The following is a 21848-nucleotide window of genomic DNA, read 5'->3' as shown; positions in this document are numbered from 1 at the left end:
GATATCTGTGGCTTGTTTTTGAAGGTGATTTCTTCCTTTCTCTTTCAGTGTGACAGCGACAGTGATCAAGAAGAGAAGGTAAAGTCAGTTTCTGGTGTCTTATTCCCCCTTTTACGGCTATTTCTGGTATGGTTCATGGTTCTCATGTTTCCTTTTAGTTCATGTGAATTTTAGTCTGAGGTATGTAAAATGCTCAACATTCCATCATGGTACATGCTTGATCAAAGACGATTTCTTCTCTATTGATCTATTGCAGGGGTGTCAAACTCGAGTTCATTGAGGGCTGCATCAGGGTTGTGTTTGATCCGGGGGTGGGCGTGGTCAGCTCAACATCACTCATATTGGGGGGGCCCTGGGGGGGCCCGAGCACTCTGCCAGCTAAAATGGGCTCCCTAGCTCCATTTTCACTGGCAAAGGCACCGTGGACCAGTCCTTCGCTGTTTCCAGAGTGACCCTGCGGGCCAGATCTAAGCACCCCATAGGCCAGATACGGCCCGTGGGCCTTAAGTTTGACACCCCTGATCTATTGGATCCATAATTCACTTACTGTAGTAGACTTCAATAGCTCTAAAGTGGGAATGTCCTGTTTGCCCCTTTGTTTGAGGCATAGAACATCCTGTGATTCTAGATGGTTACCCAAAATGGAGTCATGCATGCATCCGCAATGGCTACTTTTAAAACCAATCTCAGCAACTTTAATATGTGTGGACTTCAACTCCCAGGATTCCCAAGCCAGAATTCTGGGAATTGAAGTCCACGCATCTTAACGATACAGAGGTTAAGAATCGTTGCTTGGAACCAAGGATAGGTAATTGGGTCACGTCTATCATCCACTTTCAACATCCCCAATGGCAAGAGGTTGTAGATATTTTAATCCAGACTTCCTTAGAAAATAACATGGACTTGTTATGCAGTTATTACTTCCTTTAAAAATATTTTGTTGCTTTCTGGATGGTGGGACCATGTAGTTCATTATGTAACTTTGACAGTATTCTGGTTATTTGTGCAAAACTGGTCATTCTGCTATTTTAAATACAGGTAGTCCTCGACTTGTGACCATTATTGAGTGCAACATTTCTGTGGCTAAGTAAGACATTTGTGAAGTGAGTTCTGCCCTATTTTATGACCTTTCTAGCTACAGTTATTAAGTGAATCACCACAGTAACACGGTTGTTAAGTGAATCTGGCTTCCCCATTGGCTTTGCTTCTCAGAAGGTCGCAAAAGGGGATCATATGACCCTTGAAACACTGCAGCGGTCATAAATATGAGTCAGTTGCCAAGCATCCAAATTTTGATCACGTGACCATGGTCATAAATATGAAAAATGGTCATAAGTCACTTTTTCGGTGCCGTGGTAACTTCGAACGGTCACTCAATGAACTGTTGTAACTCGAGGACTGTCTATATCGACTTTTCTTTTCTAGAATATTGATGCTTGAAAATTGGGTGGTAAACATTTTTCTTTTCTCCTAAAAAGTTATTTTACTTGCAGAGTGGTTTCTCCAAAACACACCGGAATCTATTTCAAATATATATTCATTGGCTGCAAAATATATTCCATTGAATCAGCACCATTACAGTATATTTCTTCGGTTAAAACACTGAACACTGCAGAATGAATATAGATCATACAATATAAATTGTGTTGTGCATGCGTTCCCCTTCCCACCAGCCCCCAGAAGAAGAAGAAAAAGCTCCACGGAATTGTTAATGTATAAATGGGCATGACACAAATTAAAAGTGTTTTCTCAACCCAGTTAAATTACTACAAAACTAATTAACAGGCTACACAACTTTCATTGACAGTATTTTTGTTTGGAATGCAAGCATGATTAGTGATCTTGTTGGGGAATAATGTTGGTATTGATTATGGGATCTGTAGTTTAGGAACCATAATTTTGTCAGCGATGAAGTAAATCTCGTGATGCAGCAGCTCTTGTTTTATCTATTTATACAGACCTTTCGCCAATCGAGCAAGGCATGGAAGTCAAGGTTAATTGTGATTTATTCCTGCTGGTGCAAAAATTGATAGCAGTGATCACACTAGAACTGAATAGTAAAAATGCACACCCACTGCATCTCTGTGATCTTATTATTCTATGGGTGATGGTGGGGGGAAGGGGTTGAGGCTATATAAGGCTGGCAATATAGGATATAACACGGGCAATAGTTGGTCATGTAGGCTAAGTTTTAAAAAAACAGCAACGAAGTACAGTAACAAATCAGTTCACTTGCAAATAGAATAGGAGAGGAGATGAGAGTAGGGTAGAGGTAGAGAATAGAATAGAATAGAATAGAATAGAATAGAATAGAATAGAATAGAATAGAATAGAATAGAATAGAATAGAATAGAATTCTTTATTGGCCAAGTGTGATTGGACACACAAGGAATTTGTCTTGGTGCATAGGCTCTCAGTGTACATAAAGAAAAAACAAAATACATTCATCAAGAACCATAAGGTACAACACTTAATGATAGTCAGGGGTACAAATAAGCAATCAAATCATAATAGGAAACAGTCAATAAAAATTGTTAGGGTACAAGCCACAAGGTTACAGTCATACACATAAGTGGGAGGAGATGGGTGAAAGGAAGGATGGGAGGATTAATAGTAATAGTAATACAGACTTAGTAAGTAGGTGGGCAGTGTTGAGGGAATTAGTTGTTTAGCAGAGTGATGGCATTCAGGAAAAAACTGTCCTTGTGTCTAGTTGTTCTGGTGTGCAGTGCCCTATAGCGTTGTTTTGAGGGTAAGAGTTGAAACAGTTCATGTCTGGGATGTGAGGGGTGAATTAAGTGAATCGTGTGGTTGTTTAAAAAAATCTGGCTTCTCCCATTGACTTTTCTTCTTAGAAGCAGGCTGGGAAACTCACAAATGTGGGACACGTGACCCTGGTATGTTTCCACCATCATAAATAAATGCCAGTTGCCAAGCACCCCAATTTCGATCATGTGAATGTGGGGGATGATGTGATAGTCTTAAATGTGGGGCACCAGTTGTAAGTCACTCTTTTCAGTGCTATTGTAACTTTGAACAGTCATTAAGTGAATGGTTTTAGTTCTGGTCACCACACTATAAAACAGATGTTGAGACTCTAGAAAAAGTGCAACCAGGATGATTAGGGGAGTGGAGACTAAAACATATGAAGAACAGTTGCAGGAACTGGGCCTGGCTAGTCTAGTGAAGAGAAAGCCCAGGGGAGACATGATAGCAGTCTTCCAAAATTTGAGTGGCTGCCACAGAGAGGAAGGGGTCAAGCTATTTTCCAAGGCACCTGAACGCCAGACAAGGAATAATGGATGGAAGCTGAACAGGGAGAGATTCAACCCAGAAGTCAGGAGACAGTGAGAACAATCAACCAATAGAACAACTTTCCTTCAGAAGTTGTGCAAGCTCCATATCGCCATCACTTGAGACTTTCAAGAAGAGATTGGATTGCCATTTGTCAGAAATGGTGTAGGGTCTCCCGCTTGGGCGGGGGGGGGGTTGGACTAGATGACCTACAAGGTCCCTTCCAACCCTGATTATCTGTTACCTGTTAAGCTTTCAAGAAGAGACTGGACTGCCATGTGTCAGAAATTGTGTAGGTCTGCTTGCATGGGGGATTGGACTAGATGACCTACAAGGTCCCTTCCAACTCTGTTAATCTGTATCTATATATTTGTAATCCAATCAGAAGCTGACCGAGGCATGGGACACGGTCTGCTATGCCTCTAAGTCCAGAAAGGGATACAACTGATCAAAGGATCTCCTGGCCACATTCAGCAGATGGTGATGATGGATCTCACACAACTTGCCTTGAAGTCCCAGGTTCTCCTCTTCCCCTCGAGCGTTTCGATTTCAAGGTGTTTTTTTTAATTTCTCCCCACCCTTTACCTGGAGTGATGAATTCATTCTGCATGAAATTTTAAAAGAAAAATAAGTTACCTTCTTAAATTGAATCGGTTCCCTCTAGAGAAGATGCTTTCAACCCTTCGTGCTCCGGCATCTCTCGATGGTGTTGCGTTCCCTTCATTGCCAATTCCACATACGTTGCTTGTATTCTTAAAAAGAAAAAAAAAGGGAAGGGGAGCGACATGCCATCGTTTGAACGGGTCAAGCATATTCAGATGAAGAATGAATGGTGCTTATTTGATTTCTTTAAAATCAGGAAATGAAAAAAGTGCTCCCTGGAGAAATCATGTTCTGCCTGATTTCCAAGATAGACCCGAGGCGTGGGCCTCAGATAAGAAACAGGCATTCGTGTTTTCTCTCCTTCGCTAGTTTGGTGGGGGTTTTTTCCCCTTCTTTTCTCTCTTTTCTTAAATCTCTGAAGGACAGTCGAAGCTGTCAGCTTCCTGACATGTGCATTATCCATGTCATTTTAAACCAAGTGACCTGGAGAAGGGAACACTCTGGCATGATGCGATAATGGTCTGTTGGATGAAAACATAGACTATAAAGGAGAGTGCTGTGTTATTGCTTTGTTTAACTGACAAGTTGGAACTTCCTTTCATTCAGACAGATAGTAATCACTGGGATTTTTCTTTATCTCTTTTTCTTTCTTTCTTTTTTTTTTTTGTGCTCCCCCGTCCCTTGTCTGAAAATGGCAGGCGCTTATAGCATTAAAAGTAAGGAAAATCCTGAGAAAAGTTAGACATGAAATGACGGGCTAGTTTGGCCTGAGCCTAAAAGCAAAAAATAATACCTTTTTTCCAAACATGATTCTTGAAAAGTCTCTTCAACAAGATCTATCAAGAAGGAAAGATTGGAAGAACGTGAATTCTGACTGAGCAATGTCCCATTTATGGCTACTATATCCCAAATTATATTAGGGCAGAGATGTCCTCGTTTTCATTTTTTGACCATGTATTTTTTTTCTGAACCAGCAAGGGGGCAAGTCTCTTCATCAAACCCTTTTTGTTTCAAGTGGCAGGAGGGAAGAAATGAAATGTTAGAACCGTACACTCATTTTGTTTTGTTTTGTTTCACTAAAACCCCACAAGAAGCTTCTTGGAGGAAAAGCAAAACATCTTCAAAGAAAAACCAAAAAGTCCATCACCCGGATGACTAAGAATCTCCATAGATACTAAAATCCCACAGGTTTTTTTTTTTTGTTGTTGTTAAAATAACTCAGAAGATAATATTTATAACTCAGGATTGAACTGTGGGGTTCTTGGTGTTCTCTGAACTTTGTGGTTTTCTTGCAGACGTTTCATTACCAAACTAGGCAACATCATCACAGCAAGTTTGATAATGAAACAACTGCAAGAAAACCACCATGCTCAGAGAACACAAGGACCCTATCGAAAACTAGTTGCATTGCTAAAGGAAAGAAAATAATAAAAATAATAATTCCAAAATGTTTTTGCTGGATTTTGAATTAATAATATTTGGCATCCTAGCAAAATGATTGATAAGGAAGAATAAGGCAGTGCCTCAGGAGCCCTTAAACCAAGGCTACCACTGTTTTAAGTTTGTAGAGATTCTCAGTCATTCAGGTCATGGTTGTCCCATTTTTCAGGAGGCAGCTGAACTTTCTTGCTTTTTCTTTTGAAGACATTTCGCTTCTCATCCAAGAAGCTTCTTCAGCTCTGACAGGGTAGTGTAACACTCCTTCCATTCCCCACTATGAAAAAGCCTCCTGAAAAAGCACCTTTGGGACAATTACTGTTTTAGTTGAGATGGGAGGTTCCTCTGTGAAGTAGAGACTACTTTCAAACCATAGCAGGAAAATGTGCCCACAGATTGGGTGGGGTGGCGGGGACAACTTCAAGATGGTGAAAGTGATGGATTGATCTAAGCTCCCTTCCTTTCTTAATTTCAATCAGATGGAATTAGCTCAACCAATGACCAAAGAAATTGGGAAAGGTAATCTAAGGCCTCTGGTCTCCTCTGATGAGCTCACACCATTCAGTGTGAGAAAACTTCATCATGCAAAGCATGAGCTCAACTAATGAGCCAGGCTCCTTCCAGTGTGTTGACTAGCAACAAATTGCTCTTGCGTGTACTTTCCTGGAATTTGAGCAAGAAAGGAGAGGAAACGCAGTCCCAATCTTTCTTCTCTCTGCAAATCACCACCCACAAGAGACTCCTGAGGCGGAATTGGTTCTGCGGCTTCAGGAGAAATGAGACCTCCCAGGTCTCCGAGGTTGCTTAACACCGTGCCTGATTTCTGGCGATGATTCATTCCACCGGCTGTCACTTTTGTCACTCCACAACTCATTGTCATAGGTAACGAACACTTTCCTTTCTCCACACCCACGTGTTCGATTCAGTGCCTCGCTTCTTGTTCTCTCCCTCCCTTCCTCCTTTTCCCTCCTTTTTTTTTTTCCTTTTTTTTGGAGTGGGCCCATTTTGTGTTGAAAATTTGTATTTACTTTGGGAATGTAATTTGTTCCTCACGGATAATATGACCCTTAGCAGAGCTGGATCATGGGTTAGTTGAAGTGATATTTTCCGCTAATGGTAGTCGTACATCATCGCTGTCAGCTCGGGTTAGGAGGCGAGCACGTTACAGCTCCATTTTACCTCTGCAGGCATCGGGGATTATTTGCCATGAGTGAGTGTGACATGACCGCACTACAGAGTGCATTAAAATTTTACTAGCTTCTCCGGCAACTTCCCCACTTCGGCTCATGCTGGAGGCAGGCAGGCAGGCTGATGGATATCTCCAAGGCCCTCGCTGCCTTCACCAAGGAGATTCAATGTCAGCGCCCGGGCTGGATCGGCAGCTCCTTCTGTTCCATGTCACTTTGCTCCTGACTTCCATGGCTGTCCTTTGGAATCAGCCTGAATGTGTGGCAGAGAATGTGAAAAAGTGACAATATTGGGGAGGGTTTTTTTTAGCGCAGAGAGGTTACTGAGGTCCAATTAGGCACACTATCTAGAGCAGGAGTGTCCTATCTTGGCAACACCTGTTGATTTCAACTCCCAAAATTCTCCCAGAATTGTAACACAGTGGGGAATTCTGGGAATTGAAGTCCACAAGGCTTCAGGTGGCCAAGGTTGGACACGCCTGCTCTTCAGAGTCAAAAAGAGGGCACAATGCATACAGTTCTCTTCTGTCTGGGTCTCAAAACATGAAGCAGGGGTGGGATGCTACCGGTTCTGCCTGGCTCTTATAGAACCGGTAGCTCTGAAGAGCAGCAGACACTGAACCAGTTCTGTGTCTGCTGCTATTTGGCCCACCTGCCCACCAGGGCTCTTACCTGTCCTTTATTTCCTGCTTTTTCAACCTCAGCTGCTTTGTGTGGCACAGCTGAGGTTGAAAAAGCAGGAAAAAAGAGGCTTTTCAAATGCTGCGCACCTGTGTGCTGTGCTTTTCACCTGGGTGGCCCAGCTTAAGGTTTTGTACATGTGGGTGCAGTGCACATCTAGCGTGCAAAATATCGTCACCGAACTGGTAGTAACACTGGTTGAATCCCACCCCTGACATGGAGCTTTGTCTACCATCAGTCTGCACAGTAACACCCTTCTTGGTGCTGAGCAGATTCCATCACCTACCTGATTTTAATTTTATTTCCATGTTTTTTCATTTTGGTGAGAATCTAGTGTACTGCAAAACAGAGGCCATCCACAAATGGCATATCTATCTATATCTACTGGTATATAACAAACTCAATGTTAACCGCTCCAAACTTGATGGCAGAAAGTACGGCTTCAGCAACAGAGTGGTCAATGGCTGGAATACACTACCTGACTCTGTAGTTACATCCTCAAACCCCAACTCCTTTAACCTCAAACTATCCACTATTGACCTCACCCCATTCCTAAGAGGTCTGTAAAGGGCATGCATTTAATTGTACCTATTTTCTGTATTCTTACTCATGTTTATACTTATACCTATTATTTTGTAAGTGATTGACAAATCAAATCAAATAAACAAATAAATAAAATATCTACAGTATACCTCTACCTCTATCTACCTACCTACCTACCTACCTCTATCCACCTATCCACGTGTCTGTCTGTCTGTCTGTCTGTCTGTCTGTCTCTCTCTCTCTCTCTCTCTCTCTCTCTCTCTCTCTATCTATCTATCTATCTATCTATCAAAACCTCTTTGGATATGGGCCACAAATTGATCCCAGAGGCAGTTGAAAAAAATCCATTCGTGGAAATCTACAGCCAAATGCTTTCTTTCACAGTCAGCTGAACTGGAAAGGGCCAGCCTGCTAGGCTGGGAGATGTGGAGGATAGCCAGAGCAACTTGCTTAGGGGAAAACTGTGTTCTGTATCCCTACTTATGACAATCTCACATTTTTAAACATGCCAGCAAATTGAAAAACGGTGGGGGAGGGTTGACCAGGGGTAGGACTGATTTATTTATAAATTATTTAGTTTGGAAGGGACCTTGGAGGTCTTTTAGTCCAACCCCCTGCTCAGGCAGGAAAGCCTACACCACTTCAGACAAATTGGTTATCCAATCTCTTCTTTAAGACCTTCCAATGTTGAAGCATTCACAACTCCTTTACACAAGTCCAGGGGTGGGATTCAAATTTTTAACAATCGGTTCTGTGGGAGTGGCTTAGGTGGGCGTGGCTTGGTAGTCATGTGACTGGGTGGACGTGGCTTGGTGGTCATGTTATTGGCTGGGCATGGCCAACTCAACATCACTCACATTGAGGCACGCATCTCCTTGCCTGGCCTCTCATGACTGTGGGGATGCTGCAACAGTCGTAAGCATGAAAAATGGTCATAAGTCACTTTTTTCAGTGCCATTGTAACTTTGAATGGTCACTCCACACAAGCAAAGTACCAGCAAAGGAGGGGGAAAAAACTCCAGAGAGGTTCCTGAGACAGGAAGTCTAGTCCTGCCAAGAATATAATAAGGGTTAATGGAGAGGCAGTTTCTGTAAGCAACACCAGAATGTTTCCTTCCCGCCTTCCTTACAGGATTAGCCCAGTAATTTCTTCTAACAACTGGTTCTCCAAACTTCTTAGAAAGTTAACAACCGGTTCTAGCAAATAGGTGTCAACCTGTAGAATCCCACCCCTGGACAAGTCATTCCACAGGTTAATTGTTCTCACTGTCAGGAAATTTCTCCTTCGTTCCAAGTTGGTTCTCTTCTCAATTAGTTTCCATCCATGGCTTCTTGTCCTGTCTGCAGGTGTTTTTGCAGAATAAGTTGACTCCCTCTTCTTTGTGGCAGCCCCTTATTTATATTTCATATTCCAGAGCCACCCATCTCCTTCAAAGAGAGGAGAATTATAAACGATGCTAAATTTTAGCATCCTTGATAGAACAGTTTGAAGAGATCTCACAGATCATCTAGTCCACCCCCTTTTTGAGTGGAGTAATCCATCACCACAACATATAGAACATGGATTTGTAAAAACCTGGGGTGAGAGGTGAGGAAACAATTGAAATATGAAGTCGTTTGATTTTCCCCATGCTAGGTAAATCATAAAGTCATTTTGGACTGAATGAACTAGGATGATAGAGCCATTTCTGAAGCTCTTCATTACAAGTAGACTTCGTTTACTGACTGCCTCATTTAGCAACCATTCTAAGTTATGACAGTGTAAAAAGTAAACAGCTTTGTGATCAAATCATGCTTTTGTGACTGTTGCCGTGTCCCACAGCCATGTGAACATCTGTGGGCACTTTGCAACTAGCTTGTCACAGAGTTGGAAGGGACCTTGTAGGTCATCTAATCCAACCCCCCACCCAAGCAGGAGACCCTACACCATTTCTGACAGAGTCTAATCTCTTCTTGAAAGTCTGAAGTGATGGCGTTCCCACAACTTCTGAGGGCAAGCTGTTCCATTGGTTGATTGTTCTCACCGTCAGAAAGTTTCTCCTTATTTCCAGGTTAAATCTCTCCTTGCTACATTTCTGTCCATTATTCCATGTCTGGCTTACAGGTGCTTTAAAAATAGATTGACCCCTTCCACTCTGTGGCAGCCCCTCAAACATTGGAAGACTGATCTCATGTCTTCCCTGGTCCTTCTCTTCCCTAGACTAGCCATGCCCAGTTCCTGTAACCGTTCTTCATGCAAACAGAGTTAATGTAGAAGTAAAATTGTAAGTCATATGATATTTCCCTTGACTGAAGCAGAAGTACAGTCCTACGTCCATGACAGTCATGTGATTTTCCGCTTAGCAACCATGATGCTTCCCTAAGGAGTTGCCAGTCTGAATTGTAGTTATTCAGTGAAGACATGTGTATCTGTAGTTTGGGCTAATGAAGACCTAATGTTTATCCCGGAAGACTACCCTATAGTAGCTGTTTTCCAAATATTAAAGAAATTGTCACGTAGATGCTTGAAAAATAGTTTTTAAGTGCTCCGGAAAATAAGACTCAAATTGCAAGAAAATTTAAAAAAAAGAAACTGGATGTCTATTTCCAAGCTTGCCATGGCTTCTTTGTTGAATTAGGCACAAGATGACTCCTGTACAACTCTGTAGGTTTCAAGATGTCAGTTCTGTGTCAAATTTAAATAAGAAGGGCACTGAGAAATGTGTTGGTGGATTTCCCTCAATGTCATAGAGCTCTTCTCTTAGGAATACATTGATTTGAAGCCTTAGTTGGCCAGAGTGAGAAATAAAACACCACTCAAGATACTGAGACTTATCAGGTAGACCAGAACAGGGAACATAGTCAGGTAAGCTGATTTTACTTTAGAATTAGCTACATTTACAGAATCTTGCAAGACTAAAAGTACAAATCTTCCACTGTCACCTTTATAGCCTGAGAACCTAGGGAGGATCTTTTCTGAGCTTCTTGCTCTGTCCATTAGTCAGCTGTTGGCTATGCTGTCCCTTATCTGATCATTCCCTGAGTCCCAAACTCCGAACATCTTTCCCTTATAGTATTACAAGATGGACTATTCTGACCATCTCATGTTAGTTGCTCCATTAATCAATGGAACAACTTGCCTCCAGAAGTTGTGGTACTTAACACTGGAGGTTTTTAAGAAGAGATTGGACAACCATATGTCCGGAATGGGTATAGTCTCCACCTGGGAGGTTGGGCTAGAAGACCTCCAAGGTCCCTTCCAACTCTGTTATTCTATTATTCTGTTCTGCTTCCAGATATGTTGGATACAATTAAGGGAATGAACATACAGATTCCACCAGGCTGAAGACAACGTATTCATGTGAATCTATTCTCTATTACCCCAGTGGGCAGAACTAGAATTAACACAGCCAAAGTGTGAACAAGGTAAATGTTAGGAAGAGTTTTCTGACTATATCAGCTGTCAGGCCAAAGAAATTGCTACAACAGAACTAGTAAATTCTATTTCGTTGGAGGTTTTCAGAACAAAGTCTAAATGGTTGTAATCTGTCAGATATGCTCCAGTGGGTTTTGCAATGAGCTAGGGATTAGGATAGATTGATTATGTGCCATCCAGTTGTTTTCAACTCCTAAAGACCACATAGATAGATTTTCTCCATGGCAATCTCTCCCTTAAAGCTAGTTTTTCAGGTCTTCCAATAGTGTCCTTCTCCCTGCTATAACTGACTCCCTCCATCCATCAGGGATTAGGCCAGCTGACCTCAAAGATCCTGTCCAATTCTGTAGGTTTTTTAAAAAAATTAATGTTCCTGATTCTTCTTCCTCTTCTTCCTCCTCCTCCTCCTCCTCCTCCTCCTCCTCCTCCTCCTCCTCCTCCTCCTCCTCCTCCTCCTCCTCCTCCTCCTCCTCCTCCTCTTCCTCTTCTTCTTGATGGTGGTCTTTTGGGGATTTGTTTTCCATCATAATCACTAAACTATCATAATACAGGTAATGTTGGATTTAAGGCCACAGTTCAACCCAAAATTTATGTTTAGAATAGAATAGAATCAGCTGGAAGGGACCTTAGAGGTCTTCTAATTCAGGCCGCCCCTCAAGCAGGAGACCCTATACAATTTCAGACAAGTGGCTGTCCAGTCTCTTCTTAAAAACTTCCAATGATGGATCTCCCACAATTTCTGGAGGCCAGCTGTTCCACTGGTTAATTGTTCTCCCTGTTAGGGCGTTCCTCCTTAATTCCAGGTTGCTTCTCTCCTTGATCCATTGTTTCTTGCCCTGCCCATCAGGGCTTTGGAGAATAATTTGACCCCCATTTCTTTGTGGCAGCCCCTCAAGTACTGGAATATTGCTATCATGTCACCTCTAGTACTTCTTTTCTTTAGACTAGCCAAACCCAAATCCTGCAGCCTTTCTTCCTATGTTTTAGTCTCCAGGCCTTTGATCATCTTAGTTGCTCTTCTCTGAACTTTTTCCAAAGTCTCCACAAATGTTGCTTACTGGGAAATTTGTTAAATTTGCTTTGAGTAATACAGATAATCCTCAACTTACAACCACAATTAACCCCAAAATTTATGTTGCTAAGTGAGACCCTTGTGAAGTGAGTTTAGCGCCATTATATGACTTTTCTTGCCATGTTTGTTAAGTGAATCACTGTTGTTGTTAAACTAATAACACCGTTGTTCAGTGAATCTGGCCTTCGCATTGACTTTGCTTGTCAGAAGGTCACAAAAGGGGATCATGTGACCCCGGGACACAGCGGCTGTCATAAATATGAACCAGTTGTCAAGCATCCAAATGTAAATCACAAGAACATGGCAGTGGTGGGATTCAAACATTTTTACTACCAGTTCTGTGGGCATGGCTTGCTGGGCATGGTAGGGGAAGGATACTGCAAAATTCCCATTCCCTCTGCATCCCACTAACCTGCTTTCCAGCTCCATTCTCCTGTACAGGGCAACAAAAGAAGACCTAGCCGATCAGCTGGGACTCAGGAGACAGAGAATAGAGGGGGGCAGGGCCAGTCAGAGGTGGCATTTGCCAGTTCTCCAAACTAATCAAAATGTCCACTATCGGTTCTCCAGAACTGGTCAGAACCTGCTGAATACCACCTCTGGAACACGGGGATGCTGCAATGGTCATAAGTGTGGAAAATGATCATGACACTTTTTTCAGTGCTGTTGTGACTAACTGTTGGAACGGTCACTAAACAAATTGTAAGTTAAGGACTACCTGTATACCCGCTGCTGGTTTGTCGATAAACAGTTTCCCATTTATACCCTCTCTGGAAACAGGAATCATTAAGTTTTTCCCCTCTTCATTGAAAGTAGAAAAACTCATTTTATGATTGAATGGAGTTGCCTTCATTTGCAATGATTTGAATAAAAGTGTCTGGGATAATATGACATTGTTTTGTTTATTAGTGAAAAACAGAGTTTTATTTTTGGAGTAAACAAGAACCTTTATGCCTATGTGTGGGGAAAAATATTGGTTTACAAAAGAGTACTACAGTCCTTTTATTTATAGCTCAAGAGTTTCTGATTAAGATTATGATGGTTTTGAAAAACTGTGCATGAGTGTGAAATTTATTTGGGAGACTTTAAAGATTATTATACGGTCCATAATAAATCCCAACCTCAGATATTTCTGTGTAGCCGTTATTATTCCATTCCATTCTTCTATTACAGCTATGTGTGAATCCTTCACTCTGAATTAGTTTTATTGTGACAACATCTGGTAAATTAATGAAGCCAATTTGAAATGAGAATAAAGCTTCTTAGCTTAATTCTGTATGCTAAAAAATGCTGCTTGCCTGCAGTTCATTTCTAATGCTCACTATAAAAAGTATGATGATTGGTTGCAAAAGCTAGGTATATCTCAGTCTAACAAAGAGAAGAACTAGGAGTAACATAATAGCAGTCTTCCAATATTTGTGAGGCTGACACAAAGAAGAGTGGGGTCAACCTATTCTCCAAAGCACCTGAACAACAGAACAAGAAGCAATGGATGGAAACCAATTAAACAGAAAACCAGCCTAGAAAGAAGGAAAAATGTCTGACAGTGACAACAATTGATCAGTGGAACAGCTTGCCTTCAGAAGTTGTGGATGCTCCAACATTGGAGGTTTCTAAGAGATTGGACAGCCATTTGTCTGAAATGGTACATGAAATGATGTATGACATTGAGCAGGGGGTTGGACTAGAAGACCTCCAAGGTCCCTTCCAACTCAGTTATTCATTTCTCTGTGGTTCTTGCTCCCCAGTTCATCAAAATACTCACCTTACCCAAGCAGTCCCTAATTACGAAACACAAAAACTAATTTCTGACCTCTGCGTGATGTCACTTATCCTATAAACAGTTTGTCAAACCCTCGGTAACTAAATTATTTCACACCTACCTTCATTTTGAGACAATAACCCAATTATGCAAGGAGTTGCCCAAGAAACCACTGAGTTATAGAAACCATCAGGCATTCGAAAACTGTCGACTTGGATTTAACCACAGTCGGTCAAAATCAGTTAGGTGGCTCCATGTGAATATAGGTAGTCCTTGATCTATGATCACAATTGTGCCCAAAATTTCTGTTGCTAAGTGAGACATTTGTTCAGTGACTTTTGCCCACATTTTATCATTCTTGCCACAGTTGTTAAGTACACAGTTGTTAATTTAACTGCAGTTAAATGAACCTGGCTCCCTCATTGACTTTGCTTCTTAGAAGGTTCCAAAATAGGACACTGCAACCATCATAAATACGAGCCAGTTACTAAGCGTACAAATTTTGACTATGTGACCACAAAGAACCTGCAATGTGAAATTAATAAGTGTGAAAACAGTCATAACAAGTCACTTTTTTTCAGTGCCATTACAACTTCAGTCATTAACTGAATGATTGTATGTTGAGCAGGAAACACTGGCCGTGTCCTAGTGCCTAATTCTCAGCACTAACCACATTTATAGATTTTGAAGGCGTTGATGGAAGAGATTTTGGAAGCCATTTTCTTGGATGGTCGCCCCCGCCCCCCAGATCTTCTTTCATGGATGGAGGCTAATCAAGGAGAGAAGCAATCTGGGATTAAGGAGAAATTTCCTAACAGCGAGTTCTGTTAACCAGTGGAACGGCTTGCCTTCAGAAATTGTGGGTGCTTCATCACAGAAGGTTTTTAAGAATTGAATAGAATTCTTTATTGGCCAATTGTGATTGGGCACACAAGGAATTTGTCTTGGTGCAAATGCTCTCAGTGTACATAAAAGAAAGGATGCATTCACCAAGAGTCAAGAATCATAAGGTACAACATTTAATAATAGTCATAGGATACAAATAAGCAATCAAATCAGTCAATATGAATCATTAGGTTACAAGCGATAACATTACAGTCATACAGTCACAAGTGGGAAGAGATGGACGATAAGGAGCGATGAGAAGATTAACAGTAATAGTAGTGCAGACTTTGTAAATAGTTGGACAGTGTTGAGGGAATTATTTGTTCAGCAGAGTGGTGACATTTGGGGAAAAAATGTCCTTGTGTCTAGTTGTTCTGGTGTGCAGGGCTCTATAGCATCGTTTTGAGGGTAGGAGTTGAAACAGTTTATATACAGGATGTGAAGGGTCTGTCAATATTTTCACAGCCCTCTTTGGATTAGATAACCAACTGTCTGAAATGGTATAGGTCTCCTGCTTAAGCAAGGGGTTGGACTAGAAGACCACCAAGGTCCCTTCCAGCTTTATTCTGATCCATTCTATCTACAGTTCTATCTACTGGGAGATCGTCACTGTGGTTTCCCTCCATCCACCTTTTTTCTATTGCCATGATACTTTTCCAGAAACCTGCTGTATTGTTTGGGTTGCTTGTTCATTCATTCGGTTATTATTACGGCTATGCACCTATCCAAGGAACTCTGGGTGGCAAACAAAATATAAGCAGAGCATTTCATTTACAATTCAAATCCTACCAGATGGGTGATTTCCAGTTGTCAAAGTCTACCAAGCCAGTATGTTGGCAAGCAGACATTTTGCAAGAACAGAGTTTTTCAACCTTGGCAACTTTAACATGTGTAGACTTCATGTTGGCTGGAAAATTCTGGGAGTTGAAGTCCACCCTTTTAAAATTGCCAAAGTTCAAAAACACTGGCATAGAGAATTGTGAATTGTGCTTGTGGAATATGTTCAAGGAAGAGTATAACTCAAAACATTTTCTTAACAGGAGTTGGCTTATCTGGAACAATTCAGCCACAGCGCATTAATATTATTTTTCTAAAATTTCCATTTGTAGAATACAGTTTCCCTGGATTTGCTAATGAAATATTAATCATGTTGGATTGCTGGACTCAGTTGCCTGGAAACTGGGAAGCCCTTAAATCTTTGGAAAAAACTGAGTTGAACCTTAGTTTCGTGGTTTTCAATTCAGCTATGGGCTGGTTAGAATCACATACTGGCAATATAAATAAAAATATTTTATTTATGTATTTATTCATCACATTCCTGGGCAATTATTTATTTCCTTATTCATCGCATTCCTGGACAGCTTACAATAAAAGTGGATCATCATATAAAAACATAAATAAGAACAAAGTTAACAGAACATTTTAAAGGTAGGTTTATAGAATTAAGTGAAAAAGCTAACAAGGTGAACAGGACATCTTCATAATACCCATCAGCCCCGGGGTTGCACATCACTCATTGACCCCCATGTCAATTTTCAGAATCAGCCGGTAGCACTCTTTCTGAAGGCCAGAAGGGTGAGGGCCCACCTAATAGAATAACAGAATAACAGAGGTGGAAGGGACCTTGGAAGTCTAGTAGCCCAGGGGTCACCAACCTTTTGGACCTCAGGGATCACCAAACTCATAATTTTTGACCCCAGGGACCACTAACCAGTTCTGAGGGTGTGGCCAAATTTGTGGGTGTGGCTTGGTGGTCATGTGACTGGCTGAGCATGGCTTGTACGTAAATATTACAAATATTTATATAAATATGGATTTTTTATTTTAAAAAAGAGCAACTTTTACCCAAAATCAGGCAAAGTAGGCAGGCAGGTTGAGTTGCTCACAGAATCACAGATTCATTCAGAGATCTATCTGCCATTGGCTAGCTCAGTCTGTCACATAAAATTTGCTTGCAAGCAAACTCACAAAATTAACTCACAACACATCATGCATGTAAATATTGAATTTTTTATTTTAAAAAAGAGCAACTTTTACCCAAAATCAGGCAAAGCAGGCAGGCAGATTGAGTTGCTCACAGAATCATTCAGTGATCTATCTACCTGCCATCAGCTAGCTCAGTCTCTGAAATTTGCTTGCCGTGAGTCTGCACTGAATTTGCTTGCAAGCAAACCTGCAGTCCTAAGGGAGGTTCGGCTGTGCTGAGCCAAAGATCTAAAGACTAGCTAGAAAGCAAGAAATCCAACCATTTCCTGCTTCCTAGCTAATCTAAATCTCCCAGCACAGCAGAACAGATGATGGTTAGAAAAAGGAAAAATAGCAATTTAGCAGGCAAGTTTATTGGGGAAGGAGTGAGTGGGTGGGGAGGGTTCCTGCGGGCCATGTGGGCAGCACAGCCTTATGTTTCTGTGCAGCCTGGATTAATTGATTTGGGGGGGGTGCTCTGTGGGTGAGATTTCTCTGTGGCCCACCAAAATTTTCTCACGGCCTACCAGGGGGCCACGCCCATCGGTTGGCAACCACTGTTATAGTCCAACCCCCTGCTAAGGTACAAAACCCTATACTATTTCAGACAAATGGTTGTCCAGTCTCTTCTTAAAAACCTCCAGTGTTGCTGTTGTAGTTGAGCAATGAGAGGCTAGACCAGGGCATGGATGCAACAAGACTTTATTGAAGCAATAAAGGACTGAACGTGTTAGCCCTGCCTGGAGCAGGCTCACAGCGAACAGCGGCTGGCCGAACCCTGCAGCTGGCTTTTATAGCCGGCTGTCAAGGGAGGCCAGCCAATGAGGGGCAGCAAACGCCCCCGCAGCATGAACGGACCTGGGTGGGGACTTTGGCAAGTTCCAGGGACATAACACCCCTTCCCCCCAGATGCGAACACGCATAGTCATTTAAATAAGTGGGCGGTCTGTGCTGGCGCCCCGAGCGTCGTAACTCCGGTGAGTTACCAAGTGTCTCAGAGTTCGAGGAAACCGGTAGGGTTGGTGACGGGGTGCAGCCACGCTCTGAGGTCTGCGCTGGTACCGGTGCAGTGCTTCTGGCCGGCGATGTCGTGGCCCCATCTGCTGGTTCAGGTGGAGGACCCATCGGGCAGTCCCGGTCTACTGCTAGCCCCCTTGGCTCGGGTGATGGTGGCGAAGAGCCTCTGGCATGGTCTTCGATGAGAGTTTGGTGAGGCACCTGGGGGCCGACCTGAGCCCACGATCCGGTACTGGCGAAGGTACCCTGTCGCTTCCTTAGCTGGTCCAGGTGCCTTCTCCAGATGCGGCCGTCTTCCAGCTGGACCCGGTACGACCTGGGGCCGGTGATGGCTACTATCACTCCTGGAATCCAAAGTGGGTCTCTGGCATAATTCCTCGCGAAGACATGTTCCTGCAAGACAAAATCTCTGACCCCCGTCATTGAAGCGAGAGGGGTGTCAGGGCAATAGTGAGGGTGGAGCCTATCCAACACAGTTCTTAGGCGTCTACCCATCAGAAGTTCAGCTGGGGATTTGTTGGTGACCATGCAAGGGGTTGAGTGTTGGCTTAGCAAGAAGCGGGAGAGTCTGTGATGCCAATCTTCTTTACTGAATCTGGCTAACGCTTCTTTTGTGGATCTAACGGCTCTCTCTGCCAGTCCGTTGCTGGCAGGATGAAAGGGGGCCGTGAAGATGTGTCAGATGCCAAGATTGGTGGCAAAGCAGCTAAATTCCGTTGAGGCAAACTGGGGGCCATTATCCGAAACTATGGTATCTGGTAGCCCGTGTGTTACTAATAGGCGGGCCAGGGCCTTGGTAACCGCTTGCGTGGTGGTCGTGGATAGTTGGGCCACATCGATCCATTTAGAGTATGAATCTACGACCACCAAGAAGGTTTTGCCGTGTATTGGTCCCGCTAAGTCAATGTGTAGCCTTGACCAAGGCGTGTTGGCGCTCTCCCACTTTGTGGGGGTGGTGACTGGAGGATGGTCTGGATTCCTGACAGGGTTGGCAAGAGCTTACCCACTTGACGATGTCGCGTCCAAGCCAGGCCACCAGACGTAACTCCGAGCCAACGCCTTCATCCGGACGATGCCGGGTGGCCCTCGTGTAGTGCCTCTAAGACTGGTGTGCGAGCGGGCCGGAATGACAACTCGGGTGCCCCACAACAGGCAGCCCTGTAAGCTAGATAGTTCCTGTTGACGGGTCTTAAAAGGTGTGAATTCGGCTGCGAGGTTAGAGCCCGGCCACCCCCTCCTCACCCAGTCCAGTACCTGGGCGATTGTTTTGTCCGTCTTGGATTTGGTGGCGATGTCGAGGCGGTGACAGGAAGGTCGAGCTCGGTGACATCGAAGATGGCATGGACCGGGCCGGGTCCTCAGCTGGAGCTGGCAGGGGGCAGCGGCTGAGGGCGTCTGCGTGGCTTAATGTTTTTCCTGGGCGGTGGATGAGCTTGTACGAGTAAGCCGCCAGGAACAAGGTCCACCTCGTCATTCTGGGAGACAACACTTGGGGAGTCTGCTTGTCTCCAGATAGAAGACCCAGGAGAGGCTTGTGATCCGTGATTAGTTCGAAGGTGTGGCCAAAAAGGAATTCATGAAATTTCTTTACCGCTGCCACTGCGGCTAAAGCCTCCTTGTCGATTTGACTATAGTTACGCTCTGTTGCTGAAAGCGTTCTGGAAAAGAAAGCGATTGGTGCCTCGGAGCCGTTGGGTAGTCTATGGCTTAATACGGCTCCAATCCCAAAAGGGGATGCATCCACTGCTAGTACCAATGGGAGGTGTGGGTCAAATTGAATAAGGACCGCGTCTGATGTGAGCAGTGATTTGACTGCGCGGAAAGCGGTGTCTTCCTTGTGTCCCCAGTGCCAAGGTGATTTTTTATCTAAGAGCCTGTGTAAAGGCTCTGCTACTGATGCTTTGTGAGGTAGGAATGACGCATAAAAGTTCAATAATCCCAAAAAATGCTTGTAGCTCGGCTTTAGTGGTTGGCGTGGGTGCCTCATGGATTGCCTTGACCTTGGATTCTAGGGGGTGAATGCCTGAGGTGTCAATTCTATAGCCCAGAAAGTCCACCTGTCTAGTGGCAATGGCACATTTCTCCCTTTTTAATTTGAGGCCATGCTGTCTGAACCTGTCTAACACTGCTCTGACTCTCTGGAAGAGTTGGGGCCTGTCCCTGGCCAAGACCAATATGTCGTCGAAGTAGGGCACTACGCCTGGGAGGCCCTGAAGTATACGCTCCATGAGAGATTGGAAGATGCCCGGGGCAACACTTACGCCAAACTGGAGATGCCTGCACCGGAAGGCACCCCTGTGGGTCACAATAGTTTGCAGTTTGGCTGTTTGGTTGTCAACAGGGAACTGTTGATATGCTTGTGACATGTCCAATTTGGCAAAAATGTTGCCAGGCTCAAAGGTATGCAATAAATGTTGAATGACCGGGACTGGGTAAGCGCTAACTTGTAGAAAGCGGTTAATTGTTGTTTTGTAATCCGAACAAATTCTCAGACTGCCATCCTTTTTAAGGGGTGTGACAATTGGCGTCTCCCATTTGGCGAAGTCTGTCGGCTCAATGACCCCTTGCTTTAATAATTTATCCAGCTCTGCGTCCAGTTTAGGCCGAATGGCGAATGGGACTCTACGAGGTTTCAGCCGGACTGGAACCGCTTGGGGGTCAACTGCAAATGAGATGGGGGTACCATTATAACACCCCAACTCATCGCTGAATACGTCTGAGTAGTCGGAGAATAAGGAGTCAGTGTCAGAAGCTGAGACAGCATGGACTCCTGTTAACCCTAGGCCGAGGTAGGGGAACCAATCAAGCCCCAAGAGACTGGGGAGGTTGCCGTTAACTACCACTAGAGGCAGGTGGCCTTTGAAAGCTTTAAAATTAACAAGGAACTTGCCTTTGCCGAGTACTGGAATGTCCTTCCCCTGATAGTCCCTCAAGGTGATCTGGCACTTCTGGAGCTGGTTTCTGGATAGTCTGGGCTGGATTTTCTTGAGAGTGCTCCAAGAGATGATTGAGAGCGCTGACCCCGTGTCAACCTCCATACGACAAGATTTACCTTCTAATAAAATGGAGAGTGTGATTTTACTAATAGAATGACAGGTGTGGTTAGCATGGTAGCAAGTGTGACAATTTAGTACTTGCCTTTGGGGTCCAGAATGGGAAAAGGAAGGAACCTTTTGTGCTGAGTTGTGTGCGGCCTGGCAGACTCTGGCGATGTGGCCTTTTTTGTGGCAATTGTTGCAGATGGCACCTTTGAATTTGCACGAAGCTCTCGAGTGAGGTCCGCCACAGGATAGGCACAGGAGGATGTGTTTGGGTGCACTGTTGCTTTCTTGCCTGGTTCCTGCCTGTGGTTGTTTGGCATGAGCGAGGCAGTGGATGTCTGTTTGATCATTGGGATCATCTTCGTTGACCACCTCTTCTGAGTGAATGGTGGCGCAGCTTTGTTTGGGAACGGGACCTTGAATTTCGGTAGCTGACTGGGTTGCCAGTTCTGCAGCCAAGGCTTCCTCGACAGCCTGGGAGAGGTTGAGATCCTTCCTGGCAAGTAGTCGCCTTTGGAGGTGAAGGTCTTTGACCCGCAGACGAGCTGGTCGAGGAGCATGTCATCTAAATAGTTCCCGAACCCGCAGTGGAGAGCTGCAGTCCTCAAGGCGGCCATATACTGGTTGACGGTTTCCTTTTCCGCTTGCTTCCTCATCCGGAAGGTGAAACGCCTCGCGATCTGTGAGGGCCTGGGGGAGTAATGATTGGTGAGGATCTCCAGCAATTCTGCCCAGGGGACATTCTTTAACTCACGTGGAGCAACGAGTGCTGTGGCGGTATCAAAAACGATGGCTCCGCAATAACTGAGGAAGAATGACTTCTTTCTGTGCTCCCCAGCATCAGCCAGACCAATGGCATCGATGTAGTGGTTAAAACGATTTTTGTATGATTCCCACTTTTCTTCATCAGGCTTGAATGGTGGGAAGGCTGGGTTGGAGTTCATGT

General features: G+C 43.8%; 1 protein-coding gene across 8 annotated transcripts in view; it reads left to right on the top strand.

Moving 5' to 3' along the window:
- The window catches only part of AUTS2 (activator of transcription and developmental regulator AUTS2), a 983444-nt gene that overhangs the window by 676112 nt on the left and 285484 nt on the right, over positions 1-21848 (top strand). For all 8 annotated transcript variants that reach the window (XM_087926163.1, XM_087926175.1, XM_087926166.1 and 5 more), the window contains one exon: positions 49-78. In XM_087926163.1, coding sequence (XP_087782289.1) covers positions 49-78 — 30 coding nt within the window. The remainder of the gene's footprint in view (positions 1-48; positions 79-21848) is intronic.

The sequence above is a fragment of the Pseudonaja textilis genome, chromosome 1, assembly GCF_049901715.1.
Source record: "Pseudonaja textilis isolate UNSWEBS1 chromosome 1, rPseTex1.2, whole genome shotgun sequence".
NCBI classification, from domain to species: Eukaryota; Metazoa; Chordata; class Lepidosauria; order Squamata; family Elapidae; genus Pseudonaja; species Pseudonaja textilis.
This window is presented reverse-complemented; position numbering and strand designations above follow the sequence as displayed.